Source organism: Anomalospiza imberbis, chromosome 20 (genome assembly GCF_031753505.1).
Source record: "Anomalospiza imberbis isolate Cuckoo-Finch-1a 21T00152 chromosome 20, ASM3175350v1, whole genome shotgun sequence".
In the NCBI taxonomy this organism is placed as follows: Eukaryota; Metazoa; Chordata; class Aves; order Passeriformes; family Viduidae; genus Anomalospiza; species Anomalospiza imberbis.
In genome coordinates, this window is record NC_089700.1 from 4,506,272 (window position 1) to 4,526,339 (window position 20,068).

General features: G+C 47.0%; 1 protein-coding gene across 1 annotated transcript in view; it reads left to right on the top strand.

Moving 5' to 3' along the window:
* The window catches only part of COL26A1 (collagen type XXVI alpha 1 chain), a 168,535-nt gene extending 151,795 nt beyond the window's left edge, over positions 1-16,740 (top strand). Inside the window, exons 9-16 of the mRNA XM_068210229.1 lie at positions 957-1,049; positions 2,473-2,534; positions 4,926-4,988; positions 8,592-8,636; positions 9,953-9,997; positions 10,616-10,700; positions 13,940-14,546; positions 14,595-16,740. Coding sequence (XP_068066330.1) covers positions 957-1,049; positions 2,473-2,534; positions 4,926-4,988; positions 8,592-8,636; positions 9,953-9,997; positions 10,616-10,700; positions 13,940-14,112 — 566 coding nt within the window. The 3' untranslated portion in view covers positions 14,113-14,546; positions 14,595-16,740. The remainder of the gene's footprint in view (positions 1-956; positions 1,050-2,472; positions 2,535-4,925; positions 4,989-8,591; positions 8,637-9,952; positions 9,998-10,615; positions 10,701-13,939; positions 14,547-14,594) is intronic.
* Positions 16,741-20,068: the final 3,328 nt, after the last annotated feature.

Here is a 20,068-nt window from a genome sequence, read left to right on the forward strand (position 1 = left end):
CTCATAAATTTGCACTTCACTCATTGGTCACGAGAGACAAGCAAAGTGCTCATTGGAATAGGCAGCTGCAGGTTTCTCTTATTTATCCTTTCTTTCTTGGTTTCTGTGTCAATGACCTCGGTAGAAAATTCTTTCAGGGGTAAACCTGGATCCTCTTATCAAACATGGATCCTCTTATCAACCTTCTTTCTGGCTCACAGAAGTCGCTGTAAAACATCTTCCACAACAGCTCTTTGAGAGCAAAGGGCAGATGCTCCAGGAGCCCAGATTTGGCATCCTGCAGCACCGCCGGCCCTTGGCCAGCAACGGGCGCCAGAGGATTTTGGAGAGATCCGGCTAGGCTGGAGTCTAACTGTGATCCTGGCTGGGCTCGAGTCTAACTGTGATCCCGGCTAGGCTGGACACTTCTGAGATCCCGGCTAGGCTGGACACTAACTGAGATCCTGGCTGGGCTGGAGTCTAACTGTGATCCTGGCTAGGCTGGACACTAACTGAGATCCTGGCTAGGCTGGACACTAACTGAGATCCCGGCTGGGCTGGACACTAACTGAGATCCTGGCTAGGCTGGACACTAACTGTGATCCCGGCTGGGCTGGACACTAACTGTGATCCTGGCTGGGCTGGACACTAACTGAGATCCTGGCTAGGCTGGACACTAACTGAGATCCTGGCTGGGCTGGACACTAACTGTGATCCTGGCTGGGCTGGACACTAACTGAGATCCTGGCTGGGCTGGACACTAACTGTGATCCTGGCTGGGCTGGACACTAACTGAGATCCTGGCTGGGCTGGACACTAACTGAGATCCTGGCTGGGCTGGACACTAACTGAGATCCCGGCTGGGCTGGACACTAACTGAGATCCCGGCTGGGCTGGACACTTACTGAGATCCCGGCTGGGCTGGACACTAACTGAGATCCCGGCTAGGCTGGACACTAACTGTGCTCTGTCCACAGATGGAGAAGCCCAGCTGGCCTCCACCGTCATCGACACCATCATGGCAGGACTGCCCGGACCGAGGGGAGCCCCGGGGCCCGTGGGGCCACCAGGTGACAGCCAGGGCTGGGCTGCAGGGCTGGCAGGGCTGGCAGGGCGGGAGGATGGGCACAGCCCGTGGACTGTGGATGGTCCCTGGGTGCCTGCAGTGGAGGGGAAGGGTCCTCACTGGAAGGGTGCCAAGAAGTAACTGGGTTTTTATCTGTGGTGGCTGATTGTTTTACCTTTACATCTTGAGAAAGGGGCTAATTAAAAGCTGTCTTTAAGAGTGGGCAGCCCAGTGATTCCTTCCTGAGAGCAGAGTTCTTCTCCCCTGCTGCAAACCTGTCCTGACCCTGCACAGCTCCACCAAGCAGAGTCTGGCCAGATATGCTCTGTGATGTCTCTGAAGAGCCAGTTTGAGCAATTCCAGATTTTCACCAGTATAACTGAAATCAGAATCTGAGATGAATTCTGAGATTCACCAGAATCTGTCACTGAAATTCAGTGACAAGCCGTCTTTCTCTCTGTGCTGATGGGTGGCTTAAATGATAATATTCCTGCAAACGTCAGCACTTCCCTGTATGATGCATATTTAGGAGTCAACTCCCATTAGTAGCAGAAAAGGCTTCTCCTTTCATTATGAGGGCCTTTCATTTATCCTTCAATTCCTTTATTCTTTGACTTAAGCATTTGTATGGTGCATTAATGATTGAGGCTGATTCAGCTGTACTTTGTGTATAATGTCCACATTGTTTCATCTCAAGGGTTGTGACAACTAAAGCAGAGAGGAATATTGCTAAGTTCAGGATAAGCAAATATCCTGTCTCCCATCTGCAGGTATAATTTAACAGCTACTGTTGAGATATAATTATTTTTTCAAAAGGAATGAATCTGTAAGTGACTGTGTGAGACAAGTTGACCTGTTTAGATGGTGCTTAATTCACCCAGGAAGCAGCTCTCCTGTGGTACTGATTTCAAATTAATTTATTGGCACTGCAGTGAGTGAAGACCAAGAGAGAGGTTTGCCTTGCCCCACTCAGCCTCTCCTATCTCTGGCCAGACTCCCATCTCCTTCATGTTCATCATCAGCTTTCTGACACCCCAGAGAGACCAAGTGCAGCAGCCCTGGGGCTTCCCTTGCCACCTGAGCCTGTTTCAGGACCAGCACCTGCAGTGTCTTGCTCTCATGGAGCTGTTCCATGGATCTAGTTTAAGTTTCCTCAAAAGCTGCATTTTAAGGAATGGAAATGTGGATGTTACTGACATCCTTCCTGCCTATTTTCACCATTTTTTCCTCCCAGAGCTCTAACATCCCCCTTAGGGTATGGGGATGTGTTCTGTCAGGATGTGGGTGTCCAGTAATCCAGTGTTTGATGAAGGGTTCTCACTTACTGGGAGACTCAGCAGAACATGAAAGGAAGTGCATGCCTTTGGAATATAGGGTTCTTCCTTCTAAGTCTCCTTAACATTGTCTCCAATTATGATTCCCACCAGGGCCACCGGGTGCTTCAGGACCCAAAGGGCCCCCAGGACCCATTGGAGCCCCTGGATCACAAGTAAGGTGCTTTGGTGCTTTGGAGTGAAGGGCAGAGGGGGGGTCAGGGTGAAACATCATCCCATGCACAAGGAGGGAGAGTAATCTTAGATCTGCTGTTTTGTTCCCTGTGAAATTCTGTGATTTAATTTGTTTTTCTGTGATTGAATTCCTTTTTCTCATTCTGGATTAGGAGGTTGAAATGGTTGTGCCTTCCAGAGTTTCCCTTAATCATAACAACACATCGTGCTGCTGCTGTGTCAAAACATTTCACTGTGGCCTGAGTTAATGCAAAGGATCTGACATGGGCTTTACTAACACAGTGATAGAAAAACTCTGCATTTCCTGTAGAACACATAAAAAGAACAAAATGCATCAATGGGAATTCACTAATTCACCAGACTGAACATGTTAAGCCTACTTTTCCAGACACAGCACTTTCTATTCAAGAAAAATATCACGAATTCCCATCAGTTTGATTATTTATTGATACAAACATTGTGGAAGGGGGAGATAATAATGGAGTGGGAAAAACTCACTGCAAAGAATTTATGGTAGAAGAAGGGCACAGTACTCACATGGATGGAAAAATCTGATTAAATGGAAAGAAGTGAAGTCATGAATAGGGAACTGCCAAACTACTCCAAACTGCGGTTGGCTGATACAAAGGGACTCAGTTTTGGGAAGAACATTGCTTAATGTGGAGGTAAAGCAGCAGCATCAAATTTTTCAAAGGAATCCCACATGACTGGAGAGTACAGATAAAGGTTAAGTAACTTTATAGAGGGATGTAACTCAGATCTGATAAGAGGAGATTTGGAACTGAAAATAGAGAGAGCAGATTTTCCCTATGTGTTTATTAACCACTTTGAAGAAGCAATGAACAACAGGTTAGGGAAAGTTTGCCAGTGTAGCAGAATCCTTTCAATTAGGAAATACTCTGGAGAACAATGAGAAACTCCAGATAGATACAAACACAGTGAGAGATTTGGCAGCCAAATGACAGATGCAGTTTAACATCATTAAATATAAGGTAATTCACAATTCATAAGTGGGTTCTGCAGCAGAGTCTGGCTTTTTGACACGCAGCACACACTGTAAGTCTTTTATTTTTGCACTGTGGAATTCAGTGTTCTTGAGCATCCCTCTCTCAGCACACACTGCTGAGAGCTGTCAGGAGCAAAGCATGCTTATGGACACTTGGGCTTCATCCATGCTGCATGTTTGATATAGAGCCAAGCCTGGTCTGTGCCCTGCCTCAGGGTTTGGCAGCCCCAGGGAACCTCCGAAGCCAGGCCTAAGTCTCTGAATCCTTGGTGGGGAGCTCAGCTGAACTGGTGGGGCTGGCTGCAGGCAGGGAGCAATGTGCTGCTGGTGAGCAGCACTGCTGGCTCCCAGCTGAAATGGGAGAGGGCTCCTCATCTGCACCCTTAAATCACATGTGCCACCTCCCTGGGCCACTTCACAGACACTGAGCTCCTCACAGCAATGCTCCTTTCTCTGGGCCTAGAAAACACATTTCTCTGGGTGCTGATGTGGGAATTTGGGGGGGGCTAAACCAACCTGGCTTAGCCCTAAACCAGGGCTAACCAGTCCTAACCAGGCTGGCTTAAATCCCCAGTGGCCTGGAGGGGAGCTGCAGACTCACTTCTGCAGCCTCCAAGACAACGTGCAAGTCACTTGAGGTGGAAAAAAAGCATCTTGTACGTGGCTGTGGGGAGAAGGAGAGCTGACAGGCTGAATATAAACAAACAATATTGTTCTCTCTTGGTCTGGTTAATAACTGTGGCTTCTCTGGGTGGATAAGTTAAGAATTTGGATCGATTTCTGCATAGCAGTTCAATTAGTAGAAATCTGGAGACTGTGCCCTTCTTAGCCATTGGTGACTGCTTTATAGATTTGTTCAACCCAGGGAGTAAAATTATTAGCAGAGATTGGGCTTAATTTCAAAATTGTTTATTAGGGTGAGTGAATAGCTTCAAAATAATTTCCACTACACAATCCAATTAATTTTCAGGTATGTGTGCTTGCTCCTGCCACCCACTGAGGCAATTAAGTAGGGGGAAGCAGTGGGGATTTTTAGGCTAAACATACTACCTGTGTATTAATTTCTTCTTGGTAACTGAGAACAAGAACTGTCCTGTCATACTGACCCTGAAAAAATGTTACATCAGGGGCCTGCAGTGCATTAAAAGACCCAAATAGAGGGATCTGCAGAAAGTACAGGGCTTGGGATATCTGCAAACAGAGCTCCTGTTGTATTTGCTTGAGGGGAAAAAGAGAATCCAGCCCAATTGCTTAATGGGTGCATGAGGTTTTCAGGAGTCGAGGATCACTGGGAAATGTATTCACTACACCTACACAAAGGTTGCACAGTAGAAATTAATTCCTTCTCATTCTGCATCTCTTCTAGGGCTTGCCAGGATCTCCAGGACAGCCTGGACCAAAAGGATCCAAAGGAGACCGAGGAGAGAGAGTAAGGTTTTGCAGGCACAGGGAGATTCCCACAGCATTTGGGGGCTGTGGAATTATACACAGCACAGGTCTCACAGATAAAGTGGGGCTACAGCCCCCACCAACTTTAAATGCAGAGTTTCTGGGGCTTCTGCAGGAACCAAGATGAGGTTTCCTGTGCAGAGAAAGAGTTGAATTCCTTGCAAATCCAGGTATTTCCCAAAGAGATTAGCAGATTTGCTAACTTAGATTTGCTACCCCAAAGAAGTAGCAAAGACATGGTGTAAAAAGGCTGTGGAGACCAACTTTCCTCCACCAGCCAAAGCTGTTTAGTGTGGAGTGTTTTGAGAGGTCTGACTGAACTCTTCCTTCTGTGGCACTAAGGCTTTAAAAACTCACCAGATTTTCCTGAACCAAAGTTATTCCCTAGGTCTAATGATGTTCTTAACATATTTGGAATACTGAAGTCATGTTCTTAATGTTTATGTGCCTCAGTTCTTCGTGGGCTGCCCAGTGCTGATAACTAAACAGAGAACAAAAAGTCTGTATGAATGTTATTTCCAAACTGGTGAAGTTTAGGAACTACCAGAGAAATATCTAACAAGGGTATAAATGTGTCAGATTCCTAGCCCAGCATTCAAGCACTGGGAAGGGTTTGAAAGGGGCATTTGGGCCTTTGGCTGCTTCTGTCCAGCTGAATTACCAAAAGGTCATGGTCTTTGAGATCTCTGGGTGAGTCTAGGAGCACGAAATCACTTGGGAGTGGAGTGGGTGGAAGAGGATCATCAGCCCTTAGGTCTGAAATGGGCACCATGGGCTGTGGAGAGCCACTGAGACCCCATTGTAGAGAGAGCCAAAGGAGGGGACGAAGACAAGGAGGAAAAGATTGGTTGGTAGCTCTGCAGTGATGGATGTCTGCAGCGGTGGCTGCTGTGCCACAGCTGTGGGAGACAAGCTCCCTTTCCTTCCAAGTGCCATTTTCCCGTGCCACAGATGGGGGTGAATGGGGGCTGCAGGTGTGTGATTCCCCCATGACAGAACCTCCTCTGCATTCCCGCTCCCCTTCCAATCCAGCAGACCAGAGGGATGCCTGAAAGAGCCAGGACAGAGAAATGCAGATCAGTGAACTCCAGTGTGCTGACTTCTCAAACTCCTGGGAATAACCAGGACAGCAGACAAACTGCTCCTCTGTCCAGACTGTGCAAGGTGCTTGTTTCACCCCTCCTGAGGGGTCAGGAGCAGCAGATATCTGAGGGTGGGGCACATCTGCCTTTGGAAATCTCTGTTACAGTTTAGTTTTGGGTGCTTGGTCCTGTTCTTATGTAAAAAATCACTTGCACTTCCTGAAAGACAGAGTGACTGTTGGTCATTTTTTGTAACACTTTCCTTGTGCAGCTCAGCCAATTTGGGCATGACTTGGCTTTACAAATAGATTGAAGACAGCTGGAGTTCTGGGACTAGAATTCAAGATTCTGGTAGGGAGCAGAACCTGAACTGATGAGATGGATGCACAGATTACCAACTGCATCTCATTGCCATTCAATCTTTATTTTCAGCTTAAAAAAATAAATAGAAGGGCATGGTGTGTGGCAAAGTGTCACATTTCCATCCAGGAAACTGATAAAACTCTTCCTCAATGATTTATTTCACATTTTGCTGTAGTTTGTGGTTGACCAAATTAGTAATATCAGTACTAACATACCACATTACTACTACACTTATTTTGAAACAAAATCTTGTTCCATTGTGTCCATTCACTCCTCATAGATCCCTTAGAATTTGTTTTTTTTCCCTCCTTGCTAAGGATTTAGAATTGTAATTCTCCTCTTAGGTTTGGGACAAATGAGATTTTCAAATATCAAAATGTCTTGATAAATAGAAAAAGACCCTGTATTTCCTGTTAGTGTGGAAAGGGAAGCTGACAGCTTTTTCTGTCGGAATTTCTGTAGGATTCTCTGTGTGCTTTTTGTCTTTTGTGAGTGTGGCTTTGAAGGCTGGTTTTGACAACTATGTGCTGCAATTTTGGGTTTGGTGGATAAAAATGGCTTGAGCAGAGGAGCTGTGCAGCTGCAAAGAAAAGCAGAGAGGGGGAGGTTTTACAACATCTACTGAGATTTGAGAAAATGTTATTATACATTCTTCCTGCTTAATCTTGGAGAGAGCAGATGTGGGAGAGACCTGCAGCAGTCAGAGCAGAGCCCCTGGATGGCTCAGCTCTGTGTGCTGCTCACGCTCAGCCTCTGCTCATCCCAAGCACTGCCAGCCAGGGAGGCTCCCCAGCATCTCCAGGCACTCTTCAGAGCAACAGCCAGGGAGGCCTGGGATAAAAGATATTGCCAACATCCAACCTAAATATCCTTTGATCCCCTTTAAGCTGATAACATCCTTTCTGTTCCTCCTAGACGTGGACTACAGGCTGTTTATGTGTTTTCAGTCTGCTGTTGTGCTCCTCTCTGAGATTCTTCCTCCTGCCTGTCCTTTTTCATGAGCTTGCAGAATCCAAGTATTTCCCTTTGAAGATACTGGGAGCACCCGACAGACTGGGCCTTTCTCCCAAAGCTCTCCCTGTCCATAGGGGCCTTTTCCTGCTGCTGGCAAGGCATTCCATAGGAATTCATTCCATGGGAATGTTCTGTAGGTGCTCCTTGGTTTTATACAAATTTGATGGACACAAACCCAGCAGCTCTCCCCTTCCACTGCAGAAATCTGTCACCATATATGTGGGTTTTTTGGGGGGGAAAAAGGATGGGTTTGTTGCAGTGTATGTCTACAGGAGAAGAGCCAGGGGAAATATGTGGCTATTTCATTAATGGATTTCTAGAAATGCTTTTACATTTTGCCTCTTCTTCCCAAGCTCCTGCTTTCTCACTAAACAACCTGTAACTGCTCTCCTGGTCAGGGATTCTGCCCTGCCCCAGCTGCTCCAGCGTGGGAACACTGGAGGAAAACAGGGGAAAAAAAGATGTTCAGTTCAACAGCATTTCATCCTGCCCCAAACCAACACATACTAGTTCAAACTGTTTCTCTTAAAGAAAAAAATAAATTAATTTCAAAAACAGAACAAAAACCCCTCACTGAGAACAATGTGAAAATTAGCACAGCAGGAGAAAGAAACAAACCAACCAAAATATTGTACCTGTGTTTTGATCAGTAGCTGTGGGGTGTGTGGAGCAGGAGCAGATTAAATCAGTGCTTGGTGGGAGTCCTGGGCTCTCTTCTGGCTGGGGCAGCAGCAGCCCATCACTTCTACCAGGGAGAAGAATACAGTGTCTTTGTAAGGAACAAATCTCCAGGCAAATTCCTTCCTGGTATAATGTAACTGACTGCTGGAAAGTTCAAAAAACCTGCTAATCTTCTTACAGAGAGGGCACTGAGCTCAGGAGCTCTGTATCCCACCCAGCTCCTCCAGAGCCTGATGGGATTTGGAGCTGATACTTGACAGAAAACCATAGCCCCCTTTTGCTGTCTCTAAGTGATAATGTCAAGGGAGAGGAATTTTTTTTACACATTATCCCAAGTGTAAGGTTTTTTCATTAAGCCATCTTAATTCCACTAGTAAAAATTACACTGTGCTCTTGTCAAGTGGCAAAGGATCTCCTAATGACACTGCCTTTATTTCCAACAGGGGCAAGCAGGTCTGCCTGGAGAGAGGGGCATTAAGGGACTGCCTGTAAGTGCTGCACTCCTGGGTGGGTGCCAGGCTCAGGTGGGGTTGGTACCTGGCACTGTAGGTGCCACTGGTGGCCTGGAGCTGCTTCAGAGCTGAGCTCTGCTGGCTCCAGCTCAGATGTTTGTTCTGTGGATACTCTCATCTTAATGAATCCCTCTGCAAATGAAACATGCCCTGGTGTAAAGCACAGTGCTGATGTGAGCAGGGGGCATCAGGGGAGCTGTGCTGAGCCTGCAGATCCCTCTGGCCAGAGCTGGGCACACACAGGAGCTCCTGGCACCACCAGAGCCCAAAGGTGGGCACAGTTAAACAGCTCAACGTCCATCAGCTGCTCTCAACTCCCTCCTGCACCTCAGCTGGCCAAGCTGAGCTGGAAACCCTGTAATGAGATTAAGAGATGTCTCCAAATGATTTTTTGGCAATACCTGGACAGGTGCACAGAGGAGATGTCTGCACTGGCACATATGGCCAGTGAAAACAAACCAGTGGTGATGAAGGTTGGCTGACAGAGATCTAGAGGAGAAAATTGGTGTTTTTTTCTTTTCCAGAGAAGCCCCAGAGCCTCTGGGAGGGGTCTCATCACTCTTCCTTGGTTCTACCTCATCATTTCATAAAATTCACACAGCTTTTTCTTTGGTCCTTCCTCCTGTGCTTACCTCTGCTTTGCAAATGTCTCAGGGATGTCCAACAAGTTTGAGGAGCCCAAGCCTTTCCACTCTATTTTAGATTGTTAGTTTTGTTTTTTGTTTAGCTTAGAGTGGTTTAATCTCTCCTTGTCATCTGCTCTTCAGAAAGTGCATGAATCTCCTGGTTGGGGGGGAAACATGAGAGCAGTGTTCACAGCACAGAGAGATCTTTGTTGAAGAAAAGCTTAATGAGCATCTTCAGAGGCAGAAAGTGATGTGACTAATTAATGAAAGCAGAGTGGAGGGGTTTTCTGTTCTGTATCAATATGAAAACGTGCATGTTTGGGAGAAAGGAGCAATTTATCTGTGGTTTAGCATACAGTGTTGTTCATTGAGAGCCCAATGAGATGTTTATGGCCTTGCTGGGACCCAGGCCATGGCAGGTGGCTCCTCCTGCAGCTTGGCCACTCCTGGACAAGTTCATTTGTGTTAGAAGTGGGGGTGACCTCCTGGGAAGCTGACAGGAGCCAGGGCAAAGCTCAGGAGAGCACTTTGGCCCTTGGCATGAAGGTCCACATGTTTTCTGCTGGTGAAATGCTTCTTTAATTTGCTCCTCTGGTGGGGAGGGATCCAAGGGGTCCTGGAAGGCTCCTCAGCCACACGTAACCAAGTTTCCTTCCTTTGTTTTAGGGTGAACCAGGCAAGAAGGGTGAGGAAGGTGACAAAGGTGCTGATGTAAGGATGTATTTCTACTGTTTTACTTTTGATTTTGTCACTTTGCTGTCCTTCAACCATATTCCCTTTGACAGGTGGGTTTGGGGGGCCAGAGGCTGAGCCCACAGTTAAATGTGCAGAGCAAGTGTGCCTTGGGTTTGAATTGAATATGTGCCAGAAATCCTGGTCTGTGAGGTTTCCTTGGCCATGTTGTCACCATGTTCTTGAACACCTCAGTCCCCAGAGGTTGTTGTGTCACATGGAGCTGGTTGGGAATGACTTCCCTATTGTCCCTCCCAGCTGCTGAGGGACAGACTCCCAGAAGAGATCAAACTGCATGTGCAGAGCACTGGAGTTCTCACATCTCTGCTCTCAGTCCCTGAGATACTTCCCAACATCTCTTTGGCCCTTCAAGCTCACACCTAAGGCGACAAGGACAACGAACTACAGCCTGAGTGTACATGAGGAGCTCTTTGAACAGGGATTTCTCCTGCACTCCTACTTAGGTTATCTCCTCTTTTGCATCTTTTCATTTTTACACATCCACAATGCAGGGTTTGGTGCTATGAAAGTGACATTATGGACAAGAAGCCTATTCTGCCACACATTCCAATGTTAGTTTTGTTGTCTTTCTTGCAGGGGGAAGGTGTCCAACAGCTTCGAGAGGCTCTGAAGATTTTAGCTGAGAGAGTATTAATCCTTGAGCACATGATAGGAATTCATGGTAAGCACTGCTAAGGTTTTCTTCTCTAGGGAACCAGGGGCTCTGCTCAGGCTTGATGGTCAAACATCCTCCCACTCTCCTGAGCTCTCTGGTGTCTGTTCAAGCCCCATTTTCAAAACTAGGTACCATGACTTAGGGGTGCTTAGAACTGTTGAGTTCCAGCAGCTGTACTACTTCCTCTGGCTTTCCAGTAGCAGGTGAAATGATCCTTACAGTGATTTTTGTTACAGTTCAGGCAGCCAAGTCATGAGCAGCAGCTCAAGCCATGTGGCACAGATCATCCACCAGCTTCCCACAGAGCTGCTTGTTCAAGTCTGTAGGCCAGATCATTTAATCCTGCTAACAGCATCTTCCAAGTGACTTGAACACCACTGAGGCCCTTGCTTTGTGCAGCACCAGGTTTGCAGAGAAAGCCCAGACAGTGCTGCCATGTCACCCTGAAAATCAGTGTTCCCTGAACATTTTGTGATCATAACTTACATGTAACCTAGTTTCACAGTCAGATTTAAACAGACTTTAAATGTTTTACATTCAGATAGATTTTTGTGATCTCGAGGCTGTTGGCTCTCCCATCACTGGCACAGTGTGTACATCATCCCTTAAAGAATGTTCTCTTCCCTTAACCACAGGATGGTGTTGGTTATTGTCACAGGAGTTGGTTATTGCCAGACTGCTCCTTCTGGGCTAGCTGAGGATCAATTCTCTCACAGCTGCCAAAGCCTGCTGTGCCAGTTTCTCCCCTTTCAGAAACACAGTTAGAGGCAAAATGTTTGGCTCTGCTCTCCCAGCCTGTGAGCTGCAAACCCGTTCCATGGCACTGAGCAAGTCCCAGAGCACTTTCCCATCCTGGACACGTGGAACCTCATTCCTGGCCTTGCTTGTGAGCCCAGCTCACACCTCCCCTCAGATCAGCATCCACTTTTATTGGGATGTGGCCTTTGGATATTGATTTAAGCTATGGAAATGCTGAGTAGCTAAAATGCCCAGCAGTCCTGACAGTGCCTCACTACACAGTAATAAAGCACTTCAGGCAGCACCTTGGGATCCCAGCCCTGTCTGGAGCCAGCAGTGCTGGGATGGAATTGCTGCTGGACCCTTGCAGTGCCAGGGCATGGCTGGCCTGGCCTGGAGCCTGCTCTGCTCAGTGGCCTCGTGTCCTTGGAGGCCTCAATGCTATTTCCAAAAGCAATAAGCAGCAACAGCATAAGATTTTTGGGAAACCCTGAATCACAACCCCATGATTCAACCACACTCACCCTGACCTTACCTCTGCACTAATCCTGCTTCGCCTCTCATTTTCATTTCAAGGGTAGAAATATATATATATTTTTTATGCTGCTTTGCTTTGAGCAGGTACCCTGGAGGTACCAGGGAGATGCCTACTTGATTTCCTAGGCAGCAGCCCATGCCAGCTGGGATGATCTCCAGGGAAGAGGGAAAGGGAGGTTCCCTGGATGAGTCCAGTAGAACAGGGTATTTACAAGAGCCAGGCTCTGGGCCTCCTTTGGCTTTTACTTTGTACCTTCATTTATAGTGGTATAAAGCAAAAAGCCACATTCTTGGGAGTCTTCTGTAGACCCTGGGACTGGGGTTCACACAGCCTTGCCCCAGCAGAACTGCCTGACTTAGCTATTTTTCACATTCTCTTTGGAAATACAGCAGCGACAAGGCATGTGCTGGTGTTATTTTGAAACAGTCATTTCAGCAAGCCATTTGTATTGATCTGTTACTGCCTGGGATGGAGATGAGTTATTTACACTCATCTGTACTTCTATACCAGTGTAACTGCATCAGCAAAAATGGATGTTTTTTAATTGTGCACTGTGGTTAGGTCATATTTAAACACCTATATTGTATGACTTTAGGGTTTTTTTTGTCCCATAAGTGTTGATAATTGTATTCCTACTCTGGGCTTTTGAAATAGTTCCATTCTTTCACTTCACACATATTTTAGGCCCTAAAAAAATACTGTTTAGAAAGGGAACTTGGAAAGTAAGGCCTATTTTTCTTGTGCAATTATGTTCATCTTCGTGTATATGGTTAACAAGGCCCCAACAAACAAAGAGAAAAAGACATTAAATGACAAAAAATATTTTCCTTGAGCACAGACCTCCCTGGACTGGAAGGCACCACAGAGGTTTAAATCACCCAGCACCAACTGTCTGGTCATGTTCCCAGTGTAGGTGTTAAGGATTTGACCACAGGTCCTGGGGCAGCCCAGTTTAAAACCCCACTCAGAAATGCCAATCCCATGCTCTCATTTTCCCAAGAAACTTCCCACTGAGCATGGTTTCCAAAACCACAGCCACCCAAGCAACAAGGCAAAACATCCCAGCAAACAAACCTCTCCTCTGCACTGGGAGGGCAGCTGGAGCTGACCTGGCTTGGAAGCTGCAGAGAGCAGCCCAGCAGGACACAGCAAAGCCCAAACTGTTTGGCAGGGTTTGGTGCCAGCAGACAGAGCCCAAATCCTCCAGCAGCCAAAATCTCAGTGGAAACAGAAACGCTGCCTGGTGGGATCAAACTAAGGGTGGCACATTGGGCTCCCAGCAGGGAAACACAAACATCCAGCTCTGGAGGCAGAAGGAAGGAGAAACTGGGGCATTGGAAATGATGAGGCAGATCAAGCCACCAGCATCTGCTGCTGCAGAGTGGCCCAGAGCAGTGCATATTTAATTTGTTTAGCTGAAGGAAGAGCAGGTGGTTGTTACCTGGAGGTGCTCTGGGAGCAGGGACAGCCACCATCCATCCCCAGCATTACTGCTGATTTGGCTGCAGCACAGGGTGGGTCAATCCTTCCATTCAACCCTTTCAGTGCCTCCAAATGTCCTTTACTAGGAGTGAAATGGTACTTAAACCCTAAAAGCATCACTGCCCACCGCCCACCAGCTCATCCTCCAACACCAGGAGTCTGTGGGCAGTGCTGAGTAGTTGCTGCAGCCCAAGTAAGTTCATAATTAATAAAAGAACAGCACTTTAGAAATGGAACTACATAGGAGAACAGGCCCTGCAGTAGGAGCACTTACCCCAAAGAGCTCAGGCAGAGCAGAGGGGAAACATCTAATGCAGGAGAAGTGTGATGGCAGCAAAGCTGTAGCTCCAAAGCTGCTTCCTGCCAGGAGAGCAAACAGGAGGGAGCACACTGCTCCCAGAAGAGGAACCACTCGGAAGGGCCCATGAGTGTCTTCCTCAGCCTCCCCTTTTAAATAGTGCTCTCCCATGACTTTCTCTCCTTACAGACTCTTTGTCTTCCATTGAGCCAGGCTCTGGACAGGATGTGATCACGGGCTCCCCCCTGAGAACCAGCATCAAGATCAAGCGAGGAGGACCCCGGCAGCCCCAGGCCCACCAGATCCTCTCTTCCCTGCTGGATGATGGTGAAGCCAGAAGGAGAAGCCACCGGATGAAGTAGGAGCATCTCTGTGTCCTCCCTGCCTGTTCTGCAGTTAAAGATACAGTACCCAGTGCTTAATTGCACCCTGCAGATGAAGTGGGTGGGAGGCTGCAGTGTTGGTGGCTGGGTTTCCTTCCCTGGCCAATACTGAGCCCTGGTTGCAGGGAATGACTTATCCATAGCTCAGAGAGGGTTTTGAGAATGTTTTCCTTGATTTTGTTGTTTTGCCTCTGGAATAGCAGTTGTCAGGTGTCTCAGCAGCTGCCTACAGGAGTGACACCCCCTGGCTGTGCCTCGAGGGTTTAACCCTGCCCTTGTTCTCTCACTGACCTTGACAGTCACTCAGTACAGCTCTGCTTAACTGGCCAAGCCCATCCATCCCACCCAGAGCCAAAGCCAAGCCTCAGCCTTGTCCATTGCTGCAGTTGGAGGCATCTGCTTTTATTTCCTGTGTTGATGTCGCACTGACTTCCAGGTGCAACTTCCACAGGCCATGAAAGCATGACCTGCAAGGATTTCTTTTAAGCAAAGAACAAATTAGAATACAAAGTACATTTAAAAGTATTAGTCTTAAAATTCAGGTGGCTCTCTGGACTTTAGCAACAAAACTCTGGCTTTTCATGTTGCTAATTGCATATGAGGGACATTATTTGTGGTTGGCTAAACAAGGACTTTTGATGCAAATGTTCATGGAAACATTGGGTCAGAGAGTTTAGACTATTTCTGTGAAAACATAGAGCATTTTACTTGAGATATGATGGAATTGCGCAAGAATTTTCCCATACTGTGTTCAGCTTGTGCATACATCCAGAGATAATTAGTTTAAGTGGTGGCAGTAGCTATTCACAGAAAAGGATATTTTGCAATAGTTTATTAATCCTACAGCAATCAGGAAAAATGTTTTCACAGTGTTTTGTTTTAATCTTGTGAGTAACTCTTCACCATTTGGATCTGGAGACAGTGTAGGAGCAAACCACAGCCTAGGGAATTAGAGTCTTGTCAAGACCTTATCTTGCACTGGGAGTTAAGTAAAGAGTCATTTTACTTTTTGCAGTAACTGGTTATTTTAGGGGAAGTACCAGCTTCCAGGTTTAAGAAGTTGAACCTGCCCTTCAGTGACAAATGCATCACTCCACCTGCTGTGCTAACCAGGTCAGACAAGCTGATGTCATTCATGTAGACAGTGATTTTTGTTAGAAGGGGGAATTTAATCAACAAAACTGACTGGACTATGTTTTACTTTTTAATTCCCACATTCTGACAGTTCTCAAATTCAGCCCAGGACAAAAGTGAGCAAACTGACTTGTGTTATGGCCCCTCTGTGTCTGGTTCCTGTGCAGAACACAGCTGTGTGAGCAGGCTGGGCTGCACTGCTGCAGTGTTTCTGTCAGAAGCTTTCCAAAGGAAACACTCTGCAGTCCCTGTGTTCAGCACCCCAAGTGATCTTCCCAAGGCAAAGACCTCTGGAAATGAGGCTAAAACTAGAGGAGCTCTGCCAGCCCAGCATTAGCCACACATTAAATTGACTGGCCATATACACTGTAAACATGGCAGTGCTGCCAACAGAGATCACCAATCCCAGTTCTTCCTCTGAAGAGCCTGGCATTTCCACAAATGAGCAGGTTACAGGCTCCTTCAGGATGGCTGAACCCACCATGCCTTACTTGGCCCTGCTCTTCAGGAATCCAGCCATCCCCAGCCAGGTGAAATGGCATAAGCTGATGCTGAGCAAGCACCAGAACCTTGCTTTTACTGCTGGGCAGCTGAATAACAACCAGCTGTGCTGGAGGCAGCAGGGATGCAAGTCCCTGCCCTGCTTTTGCATCCTCCCCCTGCTTGGCCAGTGCCAGCTGTGGGGCTCGTTCAGCTCACCTGGTTCAGGTTGTGCTTCTGAATGATTGAATTTTCCAATAAACAAGCCCAGAGCTTTGCAGGAGTCTGGGGAGGTGCCTGGCTGCACTCTGAGTTACAGCTGGACTGTGGTGTAGAGAGACAAGAAAATGAGTAAAACTCAAGTCCAGCAGGTTCCTGAGCTCAAGGAGCCATCCTGTATTTGCTATCCCTGTGGCAGAAGGAAATAAAGCCTCTCTGAATGCATCTTAGTTTTACCCCCAGCACTAACTCTAAACCCAGCATTAACTCTGAGGATGTCTGTGGTGCTCTAAGAGCCCAAGTCCCTCCTTCCACTACTGGCAGGGCAAGAGCTCTGTTTGTGGCCAGCCAAGCAAGGTTCAGCCATGGGAACATTCTTGGAATAATCATTCCATCTAAGAATTAAATGTCAAAAAAAAAGATGTTTCCTTGTATGCAGGCTGATTCCTGTGCAGGAATTCAGAAGTACTTGGATACTTCTGTGGTGAATTGGGACCATCTTGGTCTGGATCACATGGAGACTCCAAGACCCCACTGGTGGCTTCCAGGAGATAAATCAGCCAGTTGGTGTTGGAAAATCAGGCTTGAGGAGTGAGGAGAAATCTCAGTTCAGTCTAAACTCGTGCACTGGGCAGGCTGGTGCCAGCTGTAGTTGAGGCCACAGGAACAATCTGTCCTCATGGCAGCTTCAGGAACCAAACCCAACCAAAGCAATCTTTAAAAAGGGAAATAGGGAAATTCAGTTTCACTGGTCCTGTAGCTACAGGGTTGAATTTGGGGAAGAGGGAATACAATGAGGCTATTTTTACTTCCCTGGCATTTCAGAGGCTTCACACTGAACTGGAAGAGAAATCTTTCTCCAAGTTTGTCTTCTGAATTCAAAGCTATTGCATGAGCTTGGTGAGTGCTAATGCTTTAGTCACTCACATTGCTGAGGCATTCATACTGACACAGATTTGGAATTTTATATTATTTACCACAAATTACTGACAAGATGAAAGGAAAATTTAATGGAAGTTGTTTGCAATTAATCCTGCCAAGTCAATTGTCAGAAGGCTGTTCAGGTTTGGGTTGAAACCACTTTAATTATTGATACTATGAGCTATGTAACTTTTTCTCCTTGCTTTGTTTAGCCCCATCTCTCTGATGAGGTACTGTATCTTTAAATGGGGGACAGCAGGTTTACACCAGATGGACTTTCTCTCTCTGCTGGGGTTTCATTCCTTTCCAATCACACGAGGTCTGGACCACACTGTTGTGCCACCCCAGTTTAATTACATTTAAAGGTGAGCACAGCCTCACACACTGACATTGATGATATTGATGACCAAGCAAACCACTCCCACCACATTCTGCATCATGGGCAGGATCCTGAGGTTCATTTCAGCCAGGGCATATAATGCTTCTTGCCATGTCTATGTAACTTAGGGGATTTATTTTGAATGCGTGCTCATTTAGAAATATATTTTAATTGAAATGTTTAGTGCTTTATCTTACATACATACTGTGCAATACCATAGTGTGTTCTTTCTTTTTTTTTTTTTTTTTCTCCTAAGACTTTTTTGAAGTTCTTGATGTTTGTTTGAGCTCCAGTGTGTTTTCTGACTTGGCTCAGCTCTAGTAGTAGTAGTGTTTTCCTTGCCCTGAGCTAACCAGAAGCAGCACATTGCACAACCAAAACCCTTTGCAAGTCATGCACCCTCATGTTCACCAGCAACCTGGAACTCCTGGGAGACAGGGAATGCTCCTCTCCAGAGGGTCTAATTTGCACTTATTGTAAGGATTTGATAGCAACCCAGGGAAATAGGAATTAAGTAGAGAGAAGAGCCCTCACCTGCTCCCACCAAACTCCACGGTCATTTTGTCATCAACTTTCAAAGGAACAGGCCTTACAAATCAGACCCAGCCCTGGAGCAGCTCTGCTCCAGTGTCTGCCATGAGCTGTTGTCATGTGGGACCCTGAGCACTGTGACAAAGGCTGCCAAAGACAATCAGCTTCTGGAATTCCCTCCTGATGCAATGATTGGAAACCCATCCTCCTCCACGTTTACACCTTCTGTCTGACTCAAGATGACATTACACCGGGGGTGTAGGGGTTAAACTACTCAGAGTCTCTGTGATTTCTTGGTTTCCTGTGAAACCAAGGGATTGAAAGGTGCTATAATTGTTCACGAGGCACATTCCCAGCCACAGAAGGAAATGGTAACTTCTTCAGCAGTCATTTTACACAGTACCTTTTTTATTTATAGCAGTGTGTTTCGTATGTGTGCCAATGGTCCTGGCTTCTCTCCTGGGGATCAGCTTTACAACCATTTGGTCTTTTATAGGGCAGCCATAGGCAGTATCTTCCAATCATGTGTAATTTCTTAACTTAGAGCAAGAATAAATCTCGTCTGACAGGATGAACTCATTTATGGCAGGCTTTAATGTTTGTTGTAAACACAACCTGTTTGTTCCACCTCTTGCATGGTTACTTATCTGTTTTCATATTGCTATGTTATTGTTCAAAATATCTATTTCTCTTTATTTGCTATGGGGTTTGTTACTGTATATGGAATGTTTTGTATTCAGCATTTTCTTACAGAGCAGAGTGGGAACAGTATTCAAGGACCCACAAATACCAAAGACCTTTCATGTAATGCACTGAGAAATAAACTTACTGTAAATGAATATCATGGCAGCTGCTTTTCCTTCCTGACATCTCAGCCTTCTCTTTGGGAAAGCTCCTTTGCAGGGCTCTTAAAAACAAGATGTGCATGAAGGCCCTGCTGTGGGCTGGAGGGGCAAAAAGGGCCCTTCTTGCCTAAAACCAGAGCTGAGCTCCCTGCCCTTGGTGGCACTGACTCTTCTGCAGGAGTTGGATAGAGAGAGCTGTCTGCAGGACAAACAGAGTCACCCCTCAACATTCCCAGCCACCAGAGCCAAACACAGGGACACATCCCAAACACAGGGACAGATCCCAAGCACAGGGACAGATCCCAAACAAATGGACAGATCCCAAACAAAGGGACAGATCCCAAGCACAGGGACAGATCCCAAACACAGGGACAGATCCCAAGCACAGGGACAGATCCCAAACAAATGGACAGATCCCAAACAAAGGGACAGATCCCAAGCACAGGGACAGATCCCAAACACAGGGACACATCCCAAACACAGGGACAGATCCCAAGCACAGGGACAGATCCCAAACACAGGGACAGATCCCAAGCACAGGGACACATCCCAAGCACAGGGACACATCATGCCCTCATGGGGAGCTCCTCAGGCAGCCTCTCAGGTCACCTTTGAGCACCTTGCTGTGAATTGCAGAGTGAGGCTCTGCCCAGACTTGGCAGATCCCTCCTCCAGTTCCTGCAGGAATTTTGTGTCAGGGCAGACCCAGGGATCCCAGCTCTGCCTGGGCTCAGTGAGGGCACTCAGAGGATGGGTGGCTGCAGCAGACTGGGAGGGGGGAACAAGCCAGACAGAGAACTGTGCTCTGCCCAGCAGTGTAAATTAAAATCTGCTGGTATTTGCAGTGTACCTCACTTCCCCAAAAGTTTCCTCCCAGTACAAGGAGGTTGAGTTGGTTCAGCTGAGATAGCAAGGGCTGCCCAGACCCCCTCCCTGGTACCTCCTGGGCATCTGCCCCATCCAGGAGCCTTTGGGTGCTCTCTGAGTGTGCCTCTGGGCTTATGGAGACCCCCAGAGTCATCTCCTGTGGCAATTCAAACTGCCAGAAGAGGATGTGGGTAAAGCCCTTCTTCTAACCTTCCTACTCTGGAAACAGCTGCCCCCAGAGATGCAACACCTCTGTTAGCCAGGGGAGGCTGGAGGGGAGGGCCTGGGCTGTTTCTGTCACAGATGTCACAGCTCTGGGCTCTGAACTTGTTTTTAATATCCCAATGAAAACAAGAGTTATGTAAATCCCAGCCAGTTTTTTTCCCCTCCTGATCAGACTACTCTGCAGAGATGCAGATACCAAAAGTGCAGTGAAGGCTGAGCCTTGTAAACACTGGGAAATGTCCACACAGTCGAGGTCCCTGCTTCACAGGGCTTTCTGCATCACTGATGAGGACATGCTCAAGGTTACTTCATGCCAGACATTCCCATGCAGCAC